Source organism: Pelodiscus sinensis, chromosome 2 (assembly GCF_049634645.1).
Source record: "Pelodiscus sinensis isolate JC-2024 chromosome 2, ASM4963464v1, whole genome shotgun sequence".
In the NCBI taxonomy this organism is placed as follows: domain Eukaryota; kingdom Metazoa; phylum Chordata; order Testudines; family Trionychidae; genus Pelodiscus; species Pelodiscus sinensis.
The window spans coordinates 187,053,551-187,079,570 of record NC_134712.1 but is presented as its reverse complement, the minus strand read 5'-3'; the positions used below and the strand labels follow the sequence as shown (position 1 = coordinate 187,079,570).

Below are 26,020 nucleotides of genomic sequence, written 5' to 3'. Positions count from 1 at the left end.
GCAAGCTTTATAATAGTTTCAAACTCAAAAATGTATTTTGAAAATTTAGTTAGTTAAAGTAGGCATCCTCATAGCATGAACTCCTTCACAAGTGTATTGAGGAATATTGCCACAGGGTTGATAATGCTTTAAGCAGGACAACAATCATAGGCAAGAACCAATCATTTGAAAGGAGAAAGGATGTGTTTTACCATGAATTTAAAAGATTTAAATGTATGATTCTATAAAATGGTAATCAGTATTCATTATTATCGTACATATTTCTTTGTGATGACTACTATTTAGTTAAGCAAACCCACCTTCCAGTCCTTTTTAGCTCAGGTCCAGCATGATGGCTCTCCTGTTCGAGAGTCTCTCCAGTAGAAGTAGATCCATTTGGAAATTTAGGTATCTTTCTTTTCTCCTATAGAAGGAAAATGCATAAAATATTTTACTGTAGGGTCACCTTTTATTAAAAAGCCTCAATTCCTGGAAAGTTTGTGAAGGCCCAATATTTCCAAAATAAAATATTTTAATACAAGGCTTTGATAAACATTTACCATATAAATGTACAACATGATATCGAAGTGTAAGAATTCTCTCTACATACCACAAATGGATGATACTTGTAAATAAAGATCTATTCAGGTATTGCTATCTATGAACACAAAATCTCCTAGACCACATTGCTTCTCAGGAGTTGATTTAAAGCTCAATTAACAATATATTTTAATGGCAAGATTTAATTATCATACCTGAAACATGTATATCTAAAAATGATTATATATTGATTACATATATATGACATCATGCGCATGCAAACACAGTAACGTAAACACAAGCGCACCCCGCCCCCAACCACTTTATGTACACAAGTTTTTTGGTTTTTTTAAATATGGAAATATAAAAAGTTTGCTTCTTGTACACAGCAAAGTCCATCAATAGCACACGGATACCACAGGCTTCCTTTATCTAACTCACATCATCAACTCACCCACTTTTATTTTGAAACCAACACCAAGACTGCAACAAGCCTAAGGCTTTAACTTTGTATTACTTGATGAATAACATACATCTCCCTGCTTTTAAATTTCTCCTTCTCTTTAAACCTCTCTTAGGCTGTGTCTAGACTACATCCCTCTTTTGACAGAGGGATGTAAATTAGACACTTCAAAAGTGCCAATGAAGTGGGTATTTAAATATCCCACACTTCAACTGCATAATCGCATCATGGTGCTTTTTCAAAAAAGCACCATTTTGAAAGTAAAAAAAGTCTAGACGTGGTTCTTTCAAAAACGGCAGGTTTTTTCAAAAGATCCTGTAACCCTCTAATCCCCACTTCATTTGCACTTTCTAAGTGTCTAAAAGAGGGATGTAGTGTCTGTCGCGGGATATAGTCTAGACACTGCCTAAGACTGTTATTGCCCGACAGACAGAGAAGAAATCAGAAGGGAACACCATCTACCGGAAGGCATGAGATGCGTAATCCTAGGGATTGGGGTTCCACAACCACCACCCCCAAAAGAAGAAGATGGGTGGTGGTGGTTGGGGACTCCCTCCTAAGAGGGACTCAGTCATCCATCTGCCGTCCAGACCTGAAATTTCGAGAAGCGTGCTGCTTACTGGGAGCTCGCATTCAGGACGTGACCGAGAGTCTTCCGAAAGTGATTAAACCTTTGGATTGCTACCCCTTCCTGCTTCTCCAGGTAGGAACTAACGATATGGCCAAGAATGACCTTGAGCAGGTGACAGCAGATTATGTAGTGCTAGGAAGAAAGATCAAGGAATTTGAAGTGCAAGTGGTGTTCTCGTCCATCCTTCCAGTTGAAGAAAAAGATCCACTTAGGAATCATCAAATTGAGGAAGTATATGCGTGATTGCGCAGGTGGTGTCGGAGAGAGGGCATTGGTTTCTTCGACTATGGGACTCTGTTCCGGGCACAAGGATTGTTAGGAAGAGATGGGATCCTCCTAACCAAGAGAGGAAAAAGCATCTTCGCGGGCAGGCTTGCAAACCTAGTGAGGAGGGCTTTAAACTAGGTTCGTTGGGGGATGGCGACCAAAGCCCTAAGATAAGTGAGGAAGTCGGACCCCGAAAAGAATCACAAGGAGGAACGAGCAACAAGGAAGGATCCCTGATTAGGATGGAGAAGGTAAGCTGATCAACTGATTACCTAAGCTGTTTGTACACAAATGTAAGAAGCCTGGGAAATAAACAGGAAGAATTAGAAGCCGTGGCCTAGTCGAAGAACTATGATTTCATTGGAATAATGGAGGCTTGGTGGGATGACTTGCATCACTGGAGCACTGTCATGGAAGAGTATAAACTGTTCAGGAAGAACACGTGGGGGATAAAAGGAGGAGGACTTGCATTGTATGTAAGAAAGCAGTATGACTGCTTGGAGCTCCAGTATTTAGAGGGAGAAAAGACTGTTGAGAGTCTATGGGTTAAAGTTTAGAGGTGGAAGCAACAGGGGTGACGTTGTGGTTGGTGTCTGCTATAGACCGCAGGATCAGGTGGATGAGGCAGAAAAGGCTTTCTTCGGACAACTGAGAGAAGATCCCAGATCCTGATTCTCATGGGGGACTTTAATCACCCTGACATCTCTTGGGAGACCAATACAGCACTACACTGATAATCCAGGAAGTTTTGGAGAATGGTGGGGGTAACTTCTTGGTACAAGTGCTGAAGGAACTGAACAGAGGCCATGCGCAGCTTGACCTGCTGCTCACAAACAGGGAGGAACTAGCAGAGGAAGTAGAGGTGGGTGACAACCTGGGAAGCAGTGATCATGAAATGGGAGATTTCAGGATCCTGACCAAAGGGAGAAAGGACAGTACAAAAATACACACTCTGGCCGTCAGAAAAGCAGACTGACTCCCTCAGAGAACTGATTGGCAGGATTCCCTGGTATGCTTACATCAAGGGAAAAGAGTCCAGGATAGCTAGCAGTATTTTAAAGAAGCCAGCTTTAAAATTAAAGGCACAGGAAGAAACCATCCTGATGCGCAGCAAGAAAAGCAAACATGGTAGGCGACCAGATTGGCTTACCAGGGACATCCTTGGTGAGCTTAAACATAAAAAGGAAGCTTACAAGAAGTAGAAACTACACACCAGTCAACCTCACCTCAGTCACCGGAAAAATCATGGAGGGGATCCTCAAGAAATCCATTTTGAAGCACTTGGAGGAGGGGAAAATAATCAGGAATAGTCAAGATGGGCAAGTCATGCCTGACCAATCTGATAAAGCTTCTATGATGAGGTAACTGGCTCTGTGAATATGGGAAAGTCAGTGGATATGATATACTTGACTGTAGCAAAGCTTTTGAGATGGTCTCCCACAATATTCTTGCCAGCAACTTAAGGGAATATGGATTGGATAAATGGACTGTACGATCGATAGAAAGCTGGCTAGACTGGCGGGCCCAATGGGTAGCGATCAACGGCTCGATGTCAGTTTGGCGGTCAGTTTCTAGCAGAGTGCCCCAAGGATCTGTTCTTGGACTGGTTTTGTTTGTCATCTTTATTAAGGACCTGGATGAGGGGATGGATTGCACCTTCAGCAAGTTCGCAGATGACACTAAGCTAGGGGGAGAGGTAGAAACGCTGGAGGGCAGAGTTAGGGTCCAGAGTGACCTGGACAGATTAGAGGACTGGGCCAAAAGAAATCTGATGAGGTTCAACAAGGACAAGTGTAGAGTCCTGCACTCTTGGGACAGAAGAATCCCAAGCATTGTTACAGGCTAGGGACCGAACGGCTAAGTAGCAGGTATGCAGAAAAGGACCTGGGGATTACAGTAGATGAGAAGCTGGATATAAGTCAATAGTGTGTCCATGTAGCCAAGAAGGCAAATGGCATATTAGGGTGCATTAGGAGGAGCATTGCCAGCACATCTTGAGAAGTGACTATTCCCCTTTATTCGGCTCTGGTGAGGCCACATCTGGAGTACTGTGTCCAGTTCTGGGCCGCCCACTATAGAAAGTATGTGGATGCATTGGAGAGGGTCCAGCGGAGGGCGACCAAAATGATTAGGGGGCTGGAGCACATGACCTATGAGGCGAGACTGAGGGATTTGGGTTTGTTTAGTCTCCAGAAGAGAAGAGTGAGGGCAAATTTGATAGCAGCCTTCAACTTACTGAAGGGAGGTTCAAAAGATGATGGAGAAAGGCTGTTCTCAGTAGTGACGGATGGCAGAACAAGGAGCAATAGTCTCAAGTTTCAGTGGGAGAGGTCTTGGTTGGATATTAGGAAAAACTCTTTCACTAGGAGGGTGGTGAAGCACTGGAATGGGTTACCTCGGGAGGTGGTGGAATCTCCCTAGAGGTTTTTAAGTCTTCGCTTGACAAAGCCCTGGCTGGGTTGATTTAGTAGGGATTGGTCCTGCGTTGGGCAGGGGCCTGGACTTGATGACCTCTTGAGGTCTCTTCCAGCTCTATGATTCTATGATCCTCAGCGTTGGATATCACTAGTCTGCAGTTACTGGAAGGCTGAGATCTAGTACCTACTGGAGACCTCTTTAGTTTCAAGATAGTTCCAAAACACGCCCCCTGGCCGTGTACGTCACCGTCCCCCCTTCCTCTCCCGCTGTGGCTCTGAGTGCTGCGCCCCTCAGCCGGACCCCTGCGGGGGAACAAGTGGCGGCAAATGGCCGTTTGGGGTCCATGCTCCCCATGGATGGGAAGCGCGGACCCTAAACGGCCGCTTGCTGCCTCTTGCTCCCCCGCCGGGGCCCAGCTGAGCAGTGCAGAGAGCCACGGTGGAAGAGGAAGAGGGGCGGGTAGCTGACGTACACGGCCAGAGGCATGGCCGTGTACATCAGCGTTACAGACTCATAGACACTGGGCTACTATATATATGATTATATTATAAGTTTTAGCTTGCATTTGGAAACAATTTAGAAACAAGTCACAGACCACAATATTGTAAAAGCTCTTACCTGAGAAGGAACACTTTTTGGTGGCTCAATGCGTATAGATGGATCCCACTCTCCTGGAGGCAGGACAGTCACTTGGTCTAAAAATTCATCAATTCCTGATAACAGATCATTACGATCTTTAGCTTTATAAGCAACATCATGGAAAACCTTTATTGGAAAAAAATACACACACAAATAGAAGATGTATAAAAGCAACACTTCAAAGGGACACTTATGTTAAAAAAAATAGGCAAATTTTCCATGGGTCTCAACTAAGCTTTTACCTGTATACTTGCAATTTTGCACGTAAATGTTCATATAAATGTAACCCACACATCTGCTGGGTGTTGCCTACCGTCCCATGTAGTGGCACTTTAACCACTTACAGGAGAGAAAGAATGAGTTTCCTCTACAGCTGAAAATCAGCTGACTTTTAGCTCAAGCTGTGAAGGCTCATGCACTAAGCTATACAGATTCCAGGTTCAGTTCTGCCCTGTCCGTGTTGCACAAGCACTTTTCAAATATTAACTATGTGGGCAGTTGGTGCATTTTAAACATACACATTTTTTCATGTATGTGTATGAATGCTTTCTTTCATAAGTATGTGCATGCATAAATGAAACTGTGGCTCCAACTATTTTTCAAGTACGCTGAGGGTGTGTTTCCACTACACCCTTATCTCAAAACAAGATAAGCAATTTGAGCTATGCAAATTGCGTAACTTATTTCAAATTAATTTAGAAATAGCTTACTTTGTAATTTGGCACTGTCTACACTACCAAATTTTGAAATAAATCGCTATTTCAAAACGTCCCTTAATCCTCGTGGAACGAGGTTTACGGGAACATGAGAATAGTGTGCCCATTATTTTGAAATATACAGGCAGTCCCCGACTTACGCGGATCCGACTTATGTCGGATCCGCACTTACGAACAGGGCTTTCTCGCCCCGGAGGTCGAGGTGGCGGATTGCTGCCTGCGAGCTCCGGGGCGAGAAAGCCCCGTTCGTAAGCTGCTCCTGGTGCCCCTGGTCTGCTGGAGACCGTCTCCAGCAGACCAGGGGCACCGGGACTGAAGCCGCAGCCGCGGCGGGGTCCCTCGCCTCTGAGACTTTGCCAGAGCAAAGCCTCAGAGGCGCGGAACCCCGCTGTCGCTCTGCTCCCTGTGTCCCTGGGCTGCTGGGGGGGGGAGGGGGGGCAGCTAGTGTGCCCCTCCCCACCCCCCCAGCAGACCAGGCTTTTGTTGTGGACCCTGGGGCAGAGCAGCTGGGGCGCTGCCGATTGGTCCTGCAGCGCCACTCTGGGCACTACTGGACCAACCCGGCAGCACCCCAGCTGCTCTGCCCCAGGTCCTGATTCAGCCGCTGCTGGTCAGTTTCAGCAGTGGCTGAATCAGGACGCCTGGGGCAGAGCAGCTGAGGTGCTGCTGGGTTGGTCCAGTAGCGCCAAGGAGCGAGGAACAGTGCTACTGGAGCAACCCAGCAGCACCCCAGCTGCTCTGCCCCAGGCGTCCCCAAGTCAGCCGCTGCTGAAACTGACCAGCGCTGACTACAGGAAGCCCAAGGCAGAGTTGCTCTGCCCCAGGCTTCCTGGAATCAGCCCGCTGATCAGTTTCAGCTGCAGCTGACTTGGGGTTCTTAAGTTGAATCTGTATGTAAGTCAGAACTGGCGGTCAGTTTCAGCAGCGGCTGAATCTGGACGCCAGTTCCGACTTACATACAGATTCAACTTAAGAACAAAACTACAGTCCCTATCTTGTACGTAACCCGGGGACTGCCTGTATTTTGAAATAATGGGCGTACTGTCAAGATGCGGAATATCTATTTCAGGATATCGGAAGTATTCCGAAAGAGCACTACCATGTAGATGTACCCTTAGCTATGCTATAAACAAAATGGTAATTTAATCAAAACTTCCAAAAAAATCAATCTTTTCTTTACAATAGTTATGCGGATAACTTTTTGCATCTCTCTCTCAGTCTGATGTCTCAATTCAGATTTTACAAAATGATGACAAACCAACAACAGATGAGAAGAGGATTAGAGAAACATACTCCTGAAGGAATTCTGCACTGGTAAATTAAATATTCTGCACCAAAACATTAACAATTCTGCACATATTTTAAATTTCTGCAAAATTCTGCATATTTTGTCTAAATAGCACAATATAATCACACAATTTTCAATTAATTGCTAACAAGTACTTTGAAATAAATTACCAAAATCAAAATCCTGTGATTATATCATTAGTGTTTGTTATATTTTCACAATTAAAAGATGCAAAAATTTGCAAAATGTTTAGCCTTTTAATTTTTTTGGTGCAGAATTCCAACAAGAATACCACAGTTCTCCATGGTGCAATAAGGGTGTGGGCAGACAGAGTGCATGAGAGCAATCTGGATGCACAGGGTCTCTCTGCAGAATTCTGGGTGCTGGGAGAATGGGACACTACAGAGGAGTCCAGGTGAAGCTAGTTAGGGTTGGGAAGGAGAGTATGGCTAAAGTGAAGCCAATGGGGTTCAGTGGAATAGAGGCCTACATGTGGGGGGCTTAGCTTGGCAGGGTGCAGGTTTGAGTGGTTTGGGGGGGCGGGTTCAGGACACAGGCAGACCCTGATACAGAGTGGCTCTGTGGGGCGGGTTCACTGTACAGGGAGCTACTCCATATGACTGCCCAATCTCTATGTATCTGGACCCCACTGATGAGCCTCATCCTACCCCATATGTGGAACACTGATTCCGTCCTTCCACCTACTCCCAGTGATTTACCTCTCCCCTGGCTGCCTGGTGAGCAAGTACTGGTGTAGATACCCTTTGCTTTCCCACAGCAAACATTTTCTGTAAGGAAGCAAAGGGAATGGGGGGAGGGCAATTTTTCTGCTTCTTTGCAATGGTGCAACGTTTCACCAGGAAATAAAGGACTGCATTGGGAATCACAAACTCCTTAGCTTAATCCAGCGATGGGCAACTGAGGCTAGTGAGTGGGCTGTATGAGTTGTCCTCTTTCATCTCAGTGTGCTGCAAAATTTCTACAACTAAGATGGTCCCTTAGGATAGAGTAATTTTAATTTTGCTAGCTATGCTTGTGAACCTAGAATGTGTAGGGTGTGCCAATTGACCCACAGCAGCACTTTGACTAGATGCATTGCTCTCAGAATATTGTGTGCAACCAGCACGCATCTCACTTCACATGCATGTCACTTTAGTAATACTGGTAAGAAAAAAAAACATATGCAGATGGAAACCGGTGGAATCTAGTAACCCTGTGCGTCAGCCACACAGAACCCCAATGGGCTGATGTGGCACCCACCAATGGTTTAATCCCTGCTCTGCCACTGACTCATAGTATGGGTTCAGATCCCTTTTCAGATACTTTCCCTATGTACAAAATAGCGCTCATGCATCTCAGATGTCACAGGGATATTGTGAAGATGAATATTTACAAACATTAAATGAATTAAATACCTCATCTTCACAACATTCAATGAATGAATTAAATTTACAATTACTTGACTGAGACAGTAACAGTTCAATGCACCATAGTCAATTGTGTAGGTCATCTCTGAATTAATAAATTCAAACTACTTAGAACTCAGTGGGTAAACATACATACTGCTTAAATCAAGAACTTCATATTCATCCACTACATACCCTTAAATATCATTTATTCTGGGTAGCATCTTACAAACATAAGAAGTGCAGAGCTAACGCACACCCTTCTTTAAAGTTTATGGAACTTTTGCTTTTGCAAACAAATCTTAGAATATATTCAGTTTCACTAACTAATAAGTAATTTGGGGTTTCTGGTTTCAAGTTAAACAGATAAGGATTAATTTAAAAAACTCACTTTTCCTGTTTTGGAGTTTTACCCATTAAAATAAAAAGTTTAGCTAGGATTAGAAATTGTTTGCAGAGGCAGATCCTAAAGAACTGTCATATATACTGGAAGTTCATCCCCAGAAATGCAGGTGTTTAGAGGGAAGAGGAAAATTATATAATTCTGGAATTTTTAAATATTCTATATTGTTAAATGTTTTGTAATTCATTTGCTAAACACTGATCCAAGTCAATTTTTATTCCCAGTAAGTTATGTTCCTGAAAATACACACCTAAAACCAACAGTCCTAATTAAACATCTTAACTTTAGAAATATTTTTTTAAAACTTCATCTAAGTCTGGACTATGCTGTGTTCTAAATTAAATCAATTTCTGGATTAAAATTCAAAAGTTAAAATCACTGTTACCATAACAGATTACTCGAATAGTAGTGAAAATTCAGTATTGAAACAGTATCCTAGTATGCTTGGGATCTGTCTTCTTTTGAATGAGAAATGAAAGAGAGTATGTCTACACTGCCACCCTAGCTCGAACTAGGGTGGCTAATGTAGGCATTCGAACTTGCAAATGAAGCCCGGGATTTAAATATCCCGAGCTTCATTTGCATGTTCCCAGGCACCGCCATTTTTAAATGCCACGTAGTTTGAACTCCCTACCCGAAACCACAAACGGCATGGACTAGGTAGTTAGAATTAAAGCTCCTAATTCGAACTACCATTATTCCTCCTGCAAAATTTCAAGATTGGCTATTACATTCTAGGGATGTGAAAGTATATCCATATAAATGGTTAACCAATCAGTCTGGGCTTACTGGTTAACTTTCACTGCTATATGCAGACTCCCGCCCTGTTACTGGCCAGCTGGATGCCGCCCCCCCTGTGCTGCTGCCTCTGTATCAGAGCCAGCAGTGTGTGGGCGCTAGCTGGCTCCCCAGGAGTGAGTCTGCAGGCAGAAGCCAGCTGCTCCCCCTCACTGCTGCCTTTTAAACCGGCTCCACACCAGCTCCCAAAGAGCTGGCTGCCACCCCATGCTGCTACCTATGTATGCATCAAAGGCAGAAGCGGGGGCAGCAGCTCCCTGGAGAGGGCCGGCTGGCAGGAACCAGCTGCTTCTCTTTGCTATGTGCCAGGGTAACTGTGTAACCGCTGAGATTCTCAGTAGTTACATGTTTACCCAATTCCCACTTTTTAACATCACTATTACATTCTGCCAATTGAAAAAAATACATATTCAGAGTTTTGTACAACATTCTTAATTTTCTGTCCTGAACAGTTGTGGTACATTATAATGTACAGGTTGGTCCTCTCCACTCCGGCACCCTTGGGACCCGATTGGTGCTGAAGCACAGAATTTGCCAAACTATGGAAGGTCAATATTGTCTAGCACCATTACCAACACTTCCCCTGCTTACTGAGCTCCTGGAAGACATTTGGGGTAAATTAGAGCTAAACAGCACAGAAGACTGAGAGTCAGGACTAGTGGCTGTAAAAAAACTTCATGGGACCACGGAAAACTTGGCCACACCCATGTTAAATGGATATCCAGCTAACTAAAATCATGATGGACCACAGATGTTGCTAGACCAGAGAGTGCCCGATTAGAGAGGCTCAACCTGTATTGTTTAACACCTGCCATCTTTTACAGAACAAATGGCCACACTTAAGTGGAGTATATCTTTCCTTAATTATAAGTTGTAAAGCGAGTTCATTAAGCATAGTCAGTGAATACATGCTTGCAGATTTCTGCAATGCAAGTTTTTATTCAACATTCAGGTTTGCTTTCAATGAATTGTAAATATATATATATATATATATATATACACTACTTGCATCATCAGTCATAAGTGTTGCTATTGATCTTCCAATTTCGTGATACTGTGGTGCCTTGCCAGCTGGACCCAGTAACAAAAAGAGGAACCTGTAGGAAAAATTAGAGTGGAGACCGGGAAAGCTGGATTATTTCATCTTAAAGCTTAAGGTTTTGTTTTAACTGACATACTATTTCAAGAAGAATAGTGACTCTCCTGTGGTAACTATAATTCGTACCCAACATAAAACAAATCTTATTGTGATAGGATATGAAAATATAAATGCTTATAATTTAGCACAATTTCCACTTAAGTATAATCATATAGATCTAACAAACATTTATATATGTGCTTAAATGTACACAGGAGCTGTCTCAGGAAAGTTAAATAATATTATATACATATATGTGATTGCAAAATTCTGTTGCTTTGAACTAGTGCTGAGTAAGGCACCAAAGCAGCTAAAGAGGGAACCTCAATATTTTTGCCTTATTCTGTTTATTAAAAACCAAACACTATCAAATTTCAAAGATACACAATAGCATTTTTCCTCAATTTATGGTATTTCCTATACTAATAGAGGTTGGACCAACAGCCTGAAAGCCCATTGCCCACTGCTGGCAGCATGCCCCAGCAGGCAACCCTACCTCGCCCTCCCCCCAAACCCGGCTGGGCTGCTTGCACAGCTGCTGCTGGCTTCCTGGCAGGTGGCTGCCAGGCTCCAGCCCCACGCTGCCAGCCTCAGCCCCAGCCTCAGCCCACACTTCCAAGGGCTGCTGGAGGCTACTTCTGGGCCCTAGTCCCAATCCTGTGCTGCCCCCAGCCGGGCTACCAACCATGATGCCCCACCCAGCTGGCACTCCTGCCCTTAGACTCCCAGGTTCTCTGGTCCAGCAGTATCCATGGTTCCTCTTTTTCTCTTTAGTAAAAATCCAACTGCTCAAACCAAATCATAGGTTATTTCTTCATATCAAATATTAAATTTCATAATTTGTAGATTTATAATTTTGGTACTGATAAAATGGATGGTATCATGTTCTATAGAAATAGAACATGAAGATTTAAATACCGTAACTTTGGAATGATTTCCTGTGAAAAATTAAAAGTGTTGCTGTTTTCCAAAAAAGACTTCTCAAAACCATGTAATTCAGTTACAATATTGTCAAAGTTAGTAGACCAATATTTGTATGTAATATTTATATTGAAAATCCTTCAATTCAATTTCCACACTATTCTTGTAAGAAAAGCACTCTCCAAATTCTCTGAAGAAACTGCAATTGCATTTTAGATATAGAAATTAAACTACAATGTTTTATCCTTCTCCAACAGCCACCATCCAATGCACGTATTTTTTTCTCTGATGGCAGCTCTAAATGAATTTTATGAAAACATACACAAAATGATTTAGCCATATTTTCTCTGCAGTATGCTGCATAAATTAGTTCATCAAAAATTATCTTGAAAAGTCATTTTACATAATCCCATAGTAAATTAGCCACATTTTTGTCTACAAAATTTATTTCATTTTCATAGTGATAGAAATGTAGCTGTGTTAGTCTGGGGTAGCTGAAGCAAAATGCAGGAAAATGTAGCACTTTAAAGACTAACAAGATGGTTTATTAGATGATGAGCTTTCGTGGGCCAGACCCACTTCCTCAGATCAAATAGTGGAAGAAAATAGTCAACCATATATACCAAAGGATACAATTAAAAAAAAATTAACACATATGAAAAGGACAAATCACATTTCAGAACAGGAAGGGGATGCGGGGGGGGGGGGGACGGGGGACGAAGGAAGGTAAGTGTCTGTGAATTGATGATATTAGAGGTGGGGAGAGTGGGACGTCTGTGAGCTAATGGTATTAGAGGTGATAATTGGGGAAGCTATCTTGGTAATGAATGGGTAAGATAGTTTGAGTGTTTGTTCATTCCTTCTCGGAGAGTGTCGAATTTTAACATGAATGACAGTTCAGAGGATTCCCTTTCAAGTGCAGATGTAAAAGGTCTTTGTAGCAGAATGCAGGTGGTTAAGTCATTGAGAGAGTGTCCTTTCTGGTTAAAATGGCAAGAAACTGTTTTTTCTTTGTGATCTTGTCTGATATCTGTTTTGTGGGCATTAATCCTTTGGCGAAGTGTCTGAGATGTTTGTCCAATGTACATAGCAGACGGACACTTTCGGCACATGATAGCATAAATTATATTTCCGGATGCGCAGGAATATGTGTCTTGATCTTATAACTCACTTGGTTAGGTCCAATAATGGTATCAGCAGAATGAATATGTGGACAAAGCTGGCAACGGGGTTTGTTGCAAGGGAAGGTACCAGGGTTGGTATTAGTGTGGTATGTCCTGTGGTTGTTGGTAAGAATCATCTTGATTTTCATTTTCATGTTACCAAACTGTATCCGACATTAAGTCCCAGAAGACATAATTACAACACAAGTATTAACCTGCTCCCCATGGAGGGGGAGGATTTCAGAATACTAGTTCAGAGAGGTACAGCTTACACTTCCTGTGCCCCTTCAGGTCAATTTTACTAAAGTGTTGCAAATTTTTCTCTTAAAACCATACTATTGGTAGGGACTGGAGAAGATAAGGATTATACCCATCTTTCACTTAGCATTTCCTAGCCATTAGGAAAAAAAAGGTCTAAATGTATTTCATTTTAGTATCAGATTTGCAAAAACATCATCATATGTAAATAAACATTAGAATGTGCACTCTGGGGATCACACAATCAAATAAGTTTCTCACATTCTAGCTGGGTTTTCACAATTCAACACTATACTTAGAATATACGGATTTGGAGTACATAAACTTCAAGATTCAGATTCTCTCTATTGCCATGTTAACACCAGGGGAAAGTAAGTAAATCTTCTAAGTTAGTCACACAGTTAAAATTGTGTAAGAAGGGGACTAGCACCTGAGAGATTCATCCTTCCCACACCCATCTGGATTCAGTTTCAATCTTTGTCCACTTTTGTCAACAAAACCCTGTAGTCTGGACACACCCTTTGTGAACAGTTCTAAAGATAGCATCATTAGCAATTATGTTTATATTTACTCTTTGGAGTTTTGGGAAAGGTTTAGATAGCCCTCATTATATTAATTCTGCAACAATTGCTTGCATCCAAGACAGAAATTCACAATGTAAACTCTGGTCTCTGTTCTGCTTGAAAATCAAAGTATCTTACTTTAGTGTGTGAGTAAATGCATGTTATTCAGGTTTTATTTACCGTGTAGGAACAGGAACCTCTGTGAGACCTGAAAGAAGCACTGCAGGGGCCAGTCTCACAAAAGCAATGATTGGCCTTTCCAAAAAATCTACTTCTCCAATCAACACATTTGATGCTTCTGCTCCTGTGGGAATTTTCCTCATGAAGTTCATATCAACCTATTACATAGAGATGAAACAATTGTTTATTGCTTTATTATTCAAAGGATTTTTTTAAACGGAATTGACTATTCAACTTTTATTTTGATGAAAACAATATAAATGCAAAAGAAATATTTTAATGTACAGGGACAGAAGACAAGCATATGAAATATACAAAATATGTCTGTCAGCAGTACTTTATTAGTACGTTGTTTTTATCGTTACATATCAGAACTACTATTATTTATTATATTCTAAAAAGTTTCCGCTACATAATCACTTTTCCACAGTGACTTCTCAGGACAGAAATATTTTCTCTATGGAGGATGACGTTACTTGACAGCAAACCAACAAGACAATAACTAAGGAGAGTTCATATAATTATATGCAGTTTCTTGAATTTAGTTATTTTACATTTTATTAATGGAATTTTAAATATTTTTAAAAGGAATGAATAGCTAATATTTTCATTCACAAAAAATAAACAGCTGAAATAAAATAAAGACACTTTTCTGCATATAATTAAAGAGAAATGTTACAAAACTATACAGCACATGAACTCTTTGTTTACAAACAGATACACAAAAAGCACCAGAAACTAACACTAGTAACATTGTTATCTAGAAAACTTACAGCTGGCCTCTTGAATCCCACACCAAGTGTGCCACAACTACAGTGCCATGAGGCTGACTCCTGCTCAACAGGAGACAAGGCAGTGTACAGAAGGACAGGCCAAGCAAAAATATAAAAACTGTGACAGAGTAGAAGAAATAAATGGTACCTGCCATGATTTGTTGAGAACTATTATCTAAATGAGATTTGTTTCAGCACAATAATTTAATATAATTTTTTACTGTATAGATTACACTAGATAGCTGAAATTTGCATTAAGAGCCACAGTGGTTCTTAGAACTCAAAATATTTAAATTACAGAAGATAGGAGAGGTTAACAGCAGTATACCATGTTTGCTTCCAGAAGTAACACAACTGATGCTCTTTACCTTTAAGATTTCCATGGCTTTTACAGAACAAATGCGTAAAAGCCCTTTTTCTGAAAAAGGAGTCTTAAGTTTCTTAAGAAAAACAAAGTCACAAAACTTAAGTCATTTTATGCAAAAACACCCACAACACTTACGTTTTGTAAAAACATTTGCTGTGTATCAGGCCTGAAAATATTATGTATCACTCAATCAGCAAACACAGTGGCATATGTCAAGTTACATGAAATACTGCACAATTGAAGTGGTAAAATAGGAAGTCCAGACACAGGGCAAAAGTTACCAAAATATTTAATGGCTAATTCATTTTCATCTATACTGCATTCTATATGTTGCACTTAACCCCAATTAAGGTAGAAATAGCAATCAGTTTAGCTATCACACTCAGTTACATAGCCCTACTTACTAATTATGTACAGAAAATATGTAATGTTATTTACCTTACTGAAATCAACAGTACTGTTTTCTCTGCTTCCTCCTGTTCCATTACCTTTAACATCTCCACTTTTTGCAACTTCCAAATTTCCAGGTGCTGATTGTGGAGATGCTAGAAGACCTAGATTTAAACAAAATGCACACTTTCAAAATGTAGTTCACAGACAATGGACTAAACAAGACACACACAATGCAAGAACTCAATGTGGCAGCTTGCTAAAAGCAAATGTGCAAGTTAATAAATGAAAGTGCTCCATATTAGTAGCACATACTCAACATAAAAAAGTTACTTTATTTTGGAAAATAATTTTTAAAAATTGTTTTAAATGATTAAAAATCAGATGTTGCCTAAATGGTGGCCATTTGCAAGAGACAAGAAAAGAAAACAAAGAGTGACTTTTTGGAAAGGACAAAATGTACAAATTTTAATTCTAATCACCAATGCTTTGTGAATAGAACTTACATGATAGAAGTGCCTCAGACATTTGAAAGTCCTAGAATTACAAACAAAAAGAAAAACGCAACCACCACACATTTTAGCACATTATCTGTAAGTTGATATTTTGATTTTTAAAAATGAAATTCAGGCTTTGACCATATGAGGATTAAGACACTAGTGGTCAGCCAATCTAGTGTAACTCTCTGTTGCCGATAGGATACATGGATGTAAATGATCATTTGCATCTGTGACGCTTAACCTGATTTGAAGCAGTTTACCTTATTTAGTATATGGCCCTGACTAGACAAAGATTTAAGTTTAAACTGTTAGTGAATGCATTCTAACATGTTTGAAAGAATCTAGTATAGACACAGCAACATGTATTTTCACATGCTAAACTGAATGAGTTAAAAGTCAACCTTCCCTCTAGGCTTTAACTCAACCATCTTACAACACAAATTAAAGTATACATTGCCCTGACTATGCTAGACTCTTTCTAATCCTATATAACTATACCAAAGAAGATTCAAAACCAAAAGTTCAATCATCCTTTAGAGGTAAGAACGCAATTCCAATTCTTTTATTTTATAAGCATTTAAGACATTCTAATAAAATAAAATCAATTATATTAAATAGGCTTTAATTTTCTTTGCAAAGTCTATACTGTGCTAGCAATAGACTATTATGTCAATATCAGTTAAAATGGCACAAATCACATTCGTCCATTTGCTCTGAAGTGTATATTATTCACCAAAAAGGAGAAACCCATTGGCCCATCAATCCAATCCATAAATAGGCAATACAACATTTATTAAGAAAAAATTCTTAATGTTTAGGAAGAGTTTATAAAGCAAACAGAGATGGAATAAAACTACTACATGTAAAAAATAGAAAGTCTACATCATCGTATATAGGAGGGACAAAACAAAACATGTTCAGATAAATGCAAGAAGGCCACATTCAATCCCTCTTCACCTTTTTGCTTGTTGGAACAATAATGTAAAAATACACAAGTGTAAATTGTGAAAGATGTGCAATTGTGTGTCATTTTACATCTGGATTCCAACTATCCCATCAATGCCCTAATGCAGATTACTCACAACAAGAGATGAATTAATATCTAAATGTGAGGATGGTTAAAATAGGAGGAGGAAGATAGGGAAATAATCTCACAGGTCACACTCCCTTTTCCTATCTAGACAGAAGTTAGTTGGTTACAGCCTTCCCAAGTTTGTAGAACTGGTACCCTAAATATGATCCATTGAGACCCATACAAAAACAGTAACTGTAAATTGCCCTTTCACCCATTTCTCAGTCTTAGCATTAGGATAATATTGATCTTTTATGAGGGAAGTCAGAATTTCTCAAACTGTTTTCAGCCTAAGTTCAGGAAGTCTTAATGCTAATATTGAATGGGGATAAGAATTTCTAAGTCAAAGGATTATTAGCTTTTGCTTTGTCGTGATCCTACTAAAAGAATAGATGCAAACTAAATTTAAAAATTCTAACAATCAGAAAGATTTCAACTTTCTAAACTCATAACAAAAATGGATGCATTTCCATAAATTTTTGAAGTTTTTCCTGCTGGTTTTAAATCAACCAATGCTCAAAAATACTTAAATATAAATTAGCTTCTTTGGCTTAAGCTACATAATTGAAATTATGCTATCTTCACAAACTATATCACAAGCTCAATACCAAAAAGAGTCCTTCAGCACAGCTACATAAATTTTCCTTTATTTAAAAAAGATAGCTAGGGCTAAAATATCCCAAACTATTTGCCTAGAACCAAGTATTTCTCTGAAGTTTAATTTATATTTTGCACACAGTGGAACCTCAAAGTTACTAACACCTTGGAAAGGGAGGTTACTAGTAAAATCAAAACATATGCAACTCTACACAAAACTTTATGGTTGTTCTTCCAACAATTTACAGCTGCACACTGACTTCATATAGCTTTGACATTTTACTGTGCAGAAGAAAAATGTTGCTTTAAAAAAAAATTAAAATACAGTCCTGTACTTATTTGCCTTTTTTTTGGGGGGGGGGGGGGAGAAAAGGGAGCTGGGGCCTGTCCTGCTGCCTGATGATGTATTTCCAGCTTCAAACGAAGTGTGTATTTGATTGGTTAGTTTGTTACTCTGGTGTTTGTAATTCTGAGTAAGGATGTTAAATTGTGGTTATTTGGCTAAGCAGGTAGTCGATACAATTTATATCAACTACACGATTAGTCAATAAGGACCTCTCTGTACAGCTGCAGTAGGGCTAGCTCCCAGAGCCACCTTGAGACAGGACTTCAGGCTCTTACTACCTTTAAAATGCAGAGGTGCAGCAGTCCCGGAGCCGGCGCAAACTGGAACTGCTTGGTCCCAACTCACACCAGGTCCAGCAGCCCCTGTTTGCGAAAGGGATGTAAGCTACTAGCTGATGGTCCAATAAGCATCAACTTATTGGATAGTCAAGTGGTCATTCAATTAGCTGCTTACCCCACCCTTGCTGCCTCTACCAGAGCAGCAGCAAGGGGGAAGCAGGCTTAAAAGCTGGCTCCCCCCTGCACTGTCTCCGCAGAAGGCAGGGGAAATAGAGACATCCCTGCTGCTGTGTGTCTCTATTTGAAACGTACAAGAGCCGTAGACAGCTCTTGTACATTTCAAAAGGAGAGACGCAGTGGGATAGCGAGCGCACCTCTATCCTTATCCCTAACCCTCTGCTGACTCTGGTAGAGACAGCGCAGCGGGGTGTGGGGGAAAGAGGGGTGGTGCAGGTGGCACTACAGAGACAGTGCTGGGGTGAGCCAGCTTTTAAGCCAGCTTCCCCCCAACACCAGCTCCTGTTCCCCCTTTGCTGCCTCTCATACAAAGGTGGTGGGGGTGCAAAGAGAAGAGTACTCCACTTGACTACCTGATAAGCTTATGCTTATTGGGTAGTTGAGTAATCAACTATTCGCTTCTGAGGTTCTATTATATTTCCAATTCAAAAGGACTCTAGAAGAAATCATGATAGAAAAAAAACAGTCCTTTCTTTCATGCCACAAATATGATCCTCTTGGTAGACATTTACTGAACTGTAATTATGTGTGTAAGCTTTGTAGCTAGCCCCATCTCAAAGGGTGATATCTGTGGTAGCTGACTGCATATTTTCTGAGTTCTGGATCCTATTTCTGACTTTTGATAAGATGAGATCAACTCAACTAACTTCCTTAATGCATCAGGTACCCCCTTCCAGCTACTCATCTTTATTCTCTTTAAATAAAGGAAATAACTCAAAGCTAAAGCTTAGTTCTTCACTATGTTTATTGTTGACTTCCCTTTGTTTCATTATTTAAATTGCTCACTTAGGGTATGTCTACACTTGCACCCTCTTTTGAGAGAGGGATGCAAATGCAGACATTTGACATTGCAAGTGAAGCTGGGATTTCAATATACCGTGCTTTATTTGCATGTTCATGTTATGGCGCTATTTCGAAATAACAGACGCTGTTAAGACGCGGTTATTTTGAGAGAAAACCCTTCTCTCGAAATAATTAGTAAACCTCATTGTATGAGGAATAAGGGTTATTTCGAGAAGGGTTTTCTCTCGAAATAACCGTGTGTTAACAGCATCTGTTATTTCGAAATAGCGCTATTTCAAAACACCGCCAAAATGTAAATATGCAAATGAAGTTCAGGGTATTTAAATCCCAGCTTCATTTGCAATTTCGAATGTCTTCATTTGCATCCCTCTCTCGAAAGAGGGTGAAAGTGTAGACATACCCTTAAAGATATCAGTGGTCACTCCTTGCTCAGGCAAGATTCCCAATAGGTAAAGGGAATCCTTACTGTGATTTTGTTTTAATGTCAGATTGTCATTTAAGTTTATAAACAATGAGTAGTCCTATAGCACCTTAGAGACTAACAAAAATATAGATATAGTATCAGAAGCTTTCATGGGCAAAACCTACTTCTTCAGATGAGATGAACTCAAGTCATATATACAGGCAGTCCCCGGGTTACATACAAGATAGGGACTGTAGGTTTGTTCTTAAGTTGAATCTGTATGTAAGTCGGAACTGGTACATATTGTAGGGAAAACTCTAGCCAAACATTTCTCCAGAGATCAGTTTTATTCTCCCACACCTCACTTCCCTCAGTCCTTTATTCTCAAGCTGAGGTGTCTGCTGAGAAAAGCCGCTCCGCGTCTCCCTGGTCTGCTGGGGGGGGCGGGTGCTAGCTTCGCGTCTCCCTGGTCTGCTGGGGGAAGCAGCTAGTGCGGGGTTGCCTCACACCGTTTGTAAGTAGGGATCCGATGTAAGTCGGATCCATGTAACCCGGGGACTGCCTGTATATATATTTTTTTTGTCTCTAAGGCGCCACAGGACTATGAATTGTATTTAAAGTTACAGACTAACACTGCTACTCCTCCAAGACTTTTTAACTTTATAAAAGCACTGGGGAAAAGTAAATCAATGGCTATAAGTCTGAAATAAGTCTGAAGAGGCAGAGCTATGATGTATATGACACACTGAAAACTGTATACATTATATATCTACAGGTATAGATACTGATATATCAACATACACTCTATCCAGCCATCTGGCATTCTACAAAGAGACAACTGAAAAAGCTGAGTAAAAAACCTTTTTGATAATGCTTCTCCAAAATTGCATTGAGAAAGTAGCAGGTTACTCTCCTACTTTAAATTGTCAACAGAATTAGTGCATAGGAGAAAGCAAACTCCATTTGTGAGGGAACAATTCTTTTCTTTCTTGTCCTGAATCTGTTAGCTCTAGCCCAGTAACTACTCCCTGGCATAGAAAGCACGTGTCCTTTGTTTTCCAGGCTGTCAGACAAAGAAAAACTTATTTTATCTCTAAGCTGGAATATTGAGGGAAACATTGAGCATACCTAGCCACTTTCTTGATGGCATCATGAAAAGCAGATGCATCAATTCCATTTGGTGGAAGGGGATTCCTGGTATAGATAAGTAAGGTACTTCCAATGGGTAGGTTTCTACTTTATTACAATTTTAATAAATTATTGGCTGCTATGGAAATGCAGAGCAAAGCTATTCTAAATTTAAAAGTGTTACCATTTATGTTTCTATCAATTAATGAAATTAAAAATAAAATGAATATAGAACAAAAAAATCTTCAAAGCCTCAGAAAAAAATACAAATATGTGTTTGTTCACTTATTTTTGCTATCAACAGCCATTCATAAAAAGTTTGCATTCCTCTTTTTTACCACCATAGTTGGCAGAAGAGCAAAAGATGATGATTTTGGCACTTATTATGGCTATTTCTGTTCCCAAACTGTGCATTTCAATACTCAATAGCATGTACATTTCTGAAACATATGAATTGCCTTTTCATATGAAAAACCCTAATTTTACAAAAAAAATTGTAAAGCTAAACATCAAAATTTTAAGAAGTTAACTGTAGCATTTTGTGATAGGGTTTGGATCTAATATCTGGGCTACAAACAAACGGATATGAAAAAAAATCATTTCTATACCAGCTCTCACTATTTGGACTCCTTTTAGCAATCCCATATATACTGAACGTCTGGACACTGGATAGAAAAACAAAATATCAGACATTAGAACTACCTCAGGGTATATCTCTTAAAGACTGGTCCAAAGAAGGTATATGATCCATAGAGCTTATAAGGGGCATGTAATAGCCAAAAAGGTTGCATTTTTTCATGTCTCTAAATAGAAAATCTGCACTTCCATGCCCTTCCTCGGTGGAATGGGCTCCAATTCTAGTCACCAGGACCAGACGGTACTCACCCAAGAGTTCTGAAGGCTATCCAATATGAAATTTCTCAACTACTAAGTGTATACATAACCTATTGCTTCAATCAGCCTCTGTACCACATGACTTAGTATACCTAACACCACCTTTTAAAAAAAAAATACTCCAGATGTGATCCTGGCAGTATTATGTGCAGTAAGCATAATTTCAGTACAAGACCAATTAGCTGAAACTATATTATTAGAGACATAGATAAATGCTACTTGTTGGGGAAATCAGCACAATCTTTTTTATAAGAGAGAAATCGTGTCTTACCAAGTTCCCAAAATTCTTTTACGGGGTCAAGAAACACTGGACAAGTGTGATCCTATGCATATAGTGTACTTCGATTTCAGAAAGCCTTTGACTAGGTCCCTCGCCACAGGTTCTTAAGCAAAGTTATCAGTAATGGGATAAGAAAGAAGGTTCTCATGAATAAGCAGCTGGTTAAAGGACAGACAACAAAGAGTAAGAATAAATGGTCAATGTTAAGAATGAAGAGAGGCAAATAGCACATTCCACTGAGGATCTGTACTGAAACCTATTCTGTTCAACAGATCAGTAAATGATCTGGGAAAAGGGATAAACAGTGAGGTGGCAAAGTCTGCAAATGATAAAAGTTTATTCAAGATAGTTAAGTTCAAAGCTGATTGCAAAGAGTTACAAAAAAATCACACAAAAACTTGCTTAGGGAAACAAAAAGGCAGATAAAATTCAATATTGGAAAATGGAAAATAATACACATTGGAAAAAAATCCCAGCTATACATAGAAAGTGATGCATCTAAATTAGCTGTTACCAGTCAAGAAAGATATTGGGGTCACTGTGGATAGTTCTCTGAAGGCAGCTGCTCAGTGAGAAACAGCAGTTAAAAAGTTAACAGAACCTTAGGAACCATTAGGAAAAGGGATAGATAATAAGACAGAAAAATATAACCCCATTATACAATCCATGGTATGCCCACATCTTGAATACTATACGCAGATGTGGTCATCTCTCAACAAAAATATACCAGAACTGAAAAAAGTGCAGAGACGGGTAACAAAAATAATTAGGGCCATGGAACAGATTCCTTATGAGGAGTAGTGAAAAAGGATGGGATTGTTCTCAGAAGACGAGACTAATGGGGGGGGGGGGGGGAGGGACATGACAGAGGTCTATACAATAATAAATGGTGTGAAGAAAGTATGTTTTCAAGATGCCCAGAGACAAAGGGCTTCTACTGGATTGGGGACAGTCTGGTTGGATGGTCATATCTGTCTCCCAATTCTTCTTACTAAATAATGAGGAAGAACACCAAGAAGATTGTGCCTAGCCAAATATTAGAACAGCAGCAGCCCAAATCCACACAAAATGAAGATCAGTTCCAGAATGGCTAGAAGAAGCAGTGAAATGTTTCTGTTCTTCCTAGAAAGGCATTCTGTCATTTTCAAAGAAAAAACTGGAGGCAAAGAGAAAAATGACCTCTACAAGTTACAAGAGTTAACTAGATATGCCAAAATCTTCTGCCTCCAATCGGTGCTAATGATATGAAATGACAAAAAAAAAATCAAATGATATGTATCAGTTTCTGGGATAAAAAATGAAACAAAATACAGGACTATGGATAAAAAATGAATGCTTAATTAACATATTAGAAAAATATTTCTCTGAAAATGTCTGTTATATATAGTGTTGTCATATGTATTCTGCTTTTTACAAGAGATAAGCAGCCTTGTGTTTCACAAATCAACACTACAAAATGATCTGCAACAACTGCTACTTGGTTTCCTTAAGCTAATTTATAGTACTCCACATATTTAAAAAAAGATTATAAAATACTACTACTCCTGTCTACTCAACAATCATTAAGCATTTGATACAGTGATAATGCACCACTGGAAAAATTCACTGACACTAATTTTAGAAATGCTGGATATGCCAGTTTTAAGATATATTATCTTCTGTTCATAACAGTTTTGAGATTTTTAGACTTTAAATGATTTTTATATTCTAAGAGAAAGCAAGTAAAGTCCAAATCCATCATGACAAAAAATACTAAATTACTATTCTAACTCTGTAACTGTAACCCTTGTTTCTTCCCATCACCAACCTTCTCTCATTTCTATCCACATATTGTAACATGTCTGAGTTAGACTATAAATTCTTCAGAGCATGTCCCATGTCTTTAAATCACAAGCCACATTTAAGGACTAATGTTAACATCTTCATTTACATTGATTCAAGGTGAGAGAAAGGAAAAGGCCACCATTTTTGACATTCGCCTATTTAACAGACAGTTTTATTTAAAAGTTGCTTATTTATAAAACAAAAATATATTATAATCACACAAAAAAGGTAAGTACGGAAAATTATATTTCTCATTGCCTCAAGGAGTTAAAATGCAATTATAAATAGGTGAACTTCAACGTTTGTGCTAATTTTTTTTAAGAGTAAACAACTTAGTAATAGATTATGTTGAATAATAAACAATCACACTTCAGAAGAAATAAAACATGCAGACAGAGGTAACAGTTGTAAATAATACTTATTTATGCTCAAGCTATGTGCTCAACATTGCAATGCAAGTGATCAAGATTGAGAGAGCACCACACACATGGACAGTTTAAATTTGGATAATTGCCTGGTATGTCAATATTATCCTCTGTTTCCTTTTCCTGAACTTCTAAGTCCTCCTCAGGTGGATGGATTATTACTGTGGGAATATCATCACTGGCAGGAGACACTAGCAGTTCCTTGCCCTGAAGCTGACTCGGCTGGGAACTTGTGGTTGCCAGGCGGCCGCTGCTAGGACTGGAGGGTGGAGTGTTTTGAGGGGTAGGCAGTGGGGTTGTACACCTTGAGTCAGCCGGGGTTCCAGCTCTTGAAGAAGGAAGAAGGTAATGGAGAAGAAGGGACAAACGTTTTTCTCCTTTCAGGGACATATTTGAGGCAGAGAGACCTGTTCGCAAAGAGTGGTGGGAGGCTGAAAGGCCTTCCCCTGAGATAAAATAAATAAATGAAACACAATGAAGTTTACAGAAAAGGAACAAGCTTTTAAGAAGACAAATTATACATGTACAATTTACACAGTAAACTGCAATCTTTTAAAGGCAAAGTGTCACATTCATGCAGGTGAGATAAGAGTTAAGATATAAGAGTAAATCAGATGTTTTAGATATTAGAAAAGTCAGTATATATCTTACTCACAAGTATCAAGTAGCACATAACGGGGATTTAGAGAAAAGGATATGGGCAGTAACTGCTTTAAATAGGACCAATAAGAATTTAGCATATTATTACAAAATATTGACATCTAAAACAGTTATTTCATTAGATGTTAAAAAGGAAAAAAATCAAGTTATATGTGTCTGTACTGGAAGATTTTTTTGCCAAGCTAAGACATAATGCTACTGTGATAATGTCAGCTTAGGAGACCTGGAAGAATTTGTACCACAAACTGAATATGATTACTTAGACTGCTGAGAGAGCTTCTGCAACTCACTTTACTTCCCTATAGCTCAATGCCTCTCTATGGAAAGTGCTATACAAAAGCCAATAAAGGGGAGGAAGGAAATTGTTATTGATATTTCAGTAAAACTTAGTCAAGGAAAAAGGCAGACATCAGGTTTCCAGGTTAAAAATAACCTACTAAATCTAACCTGAAGGCAGCCTGCTACAGTCCATTTTGGTGGGGAGGGAGGGTAATTTCTGTGCAGAACATTAATTCTGCACAAGTTCCACATAGCGCAAGTGTGCAGAATTCCCCCAGCAGTATTATCATCTAGATCAAATTATTTCCTCTTTGTGTTATGGTGAAATATACAAGTGTTAAACTAAACTATACTCCTCTGTCTCTCTCATTACAATCCTATTCATCTACTTAATCTCTGGTTTCTCACCTCTGGCACACAATGCAGTCTCTCTTTATCCTCATTTCCCCTCTATTCTAAAATGGAGAATAGAGTCAAATGGATGTTTGTTATTCCCTACCAGAGAAAAAGATTCCAAACAGTACTCTATCTTTACCCCACCATTTTCCATGGGAAGAGGGGGTTTCTAGAGAAGACTGCAACTCCCAAATGTGCATGAGTACATACACAATGAGTGGTGCCCCATCTCAAAGCAATGATGAATTCTGCTAAGGACCTGAAGGTGAACATCTAGCTCTTATATTATGACGCAGGGACCAAAAAAACCTGATACTCATTCAGTATTATCACATGCACATACTGAACAATCCTAAAATCTTTTTGGGGGGAATGAGGGAAGGAAGAGCAGTATTCAGAATCCAATGTAATCTATAACCTAAAATTCAACAACATTTTTTTTTCAGGACCAGGAAAATATCTTACATGCATATCATATTCTCTGAAGCACTGTTTTCTCGGGATCTACATGTATAGATTTGGCATATGTTACTTAGACTTGTATCCGTGCAGTTTTCTAGCAAGTTTCAATATACATACTGAACAAAGCATCAGTC

The 26,020-nt window shown here is 39.6% G+C and overlaps 1 protein-coding gene across 11 annotated transcripts in view; it reads right to left on the bottom strand.

Moving 5' to 3' along the window:
• The window catches only part of SLC4A7 (solute carrier family 4 member 7), a 194,608-nt gene that overhangs the window by 35,265 nt on the left and 133,323 nt on the right, over positions 1-26,020 (bottom strand). For 8 of the 11 annotated variants that reach the window (XM_075921993.1, XM_075921992.1, XM_075921994.1 and 5 more), the window contains 6 exons: positions 24,179-24,535; positions 15,350-15,465; positions 13,772-13,929; positions 10,558-10,645; positions 4,917-5,063; positions 300-403 (listed from right to left, as the gene is read on the bottom strand). In XM_075921993.1, coding sequence (XP_075778108.1) covers positions 300-403; positions 4,917-5,063; positions 10,558-10,645; positions 13,772-13,929; positions 15,350-15,465; positions 24,179-24,535 — 970 coding nt within the window. The remainder of the gene's footprint in view (positions 1-299; positions 404-4,916; positions 5,064-10,557; positions 10,646-13,771; positions 13,930-15,349; positions 15,466-24,178; positions 24,536-26,020) is intronic. The other 3 variants (XM_075921999.1, XM_075921998.1, XM_075921997.1) reach the window with 1 other exon arrangement.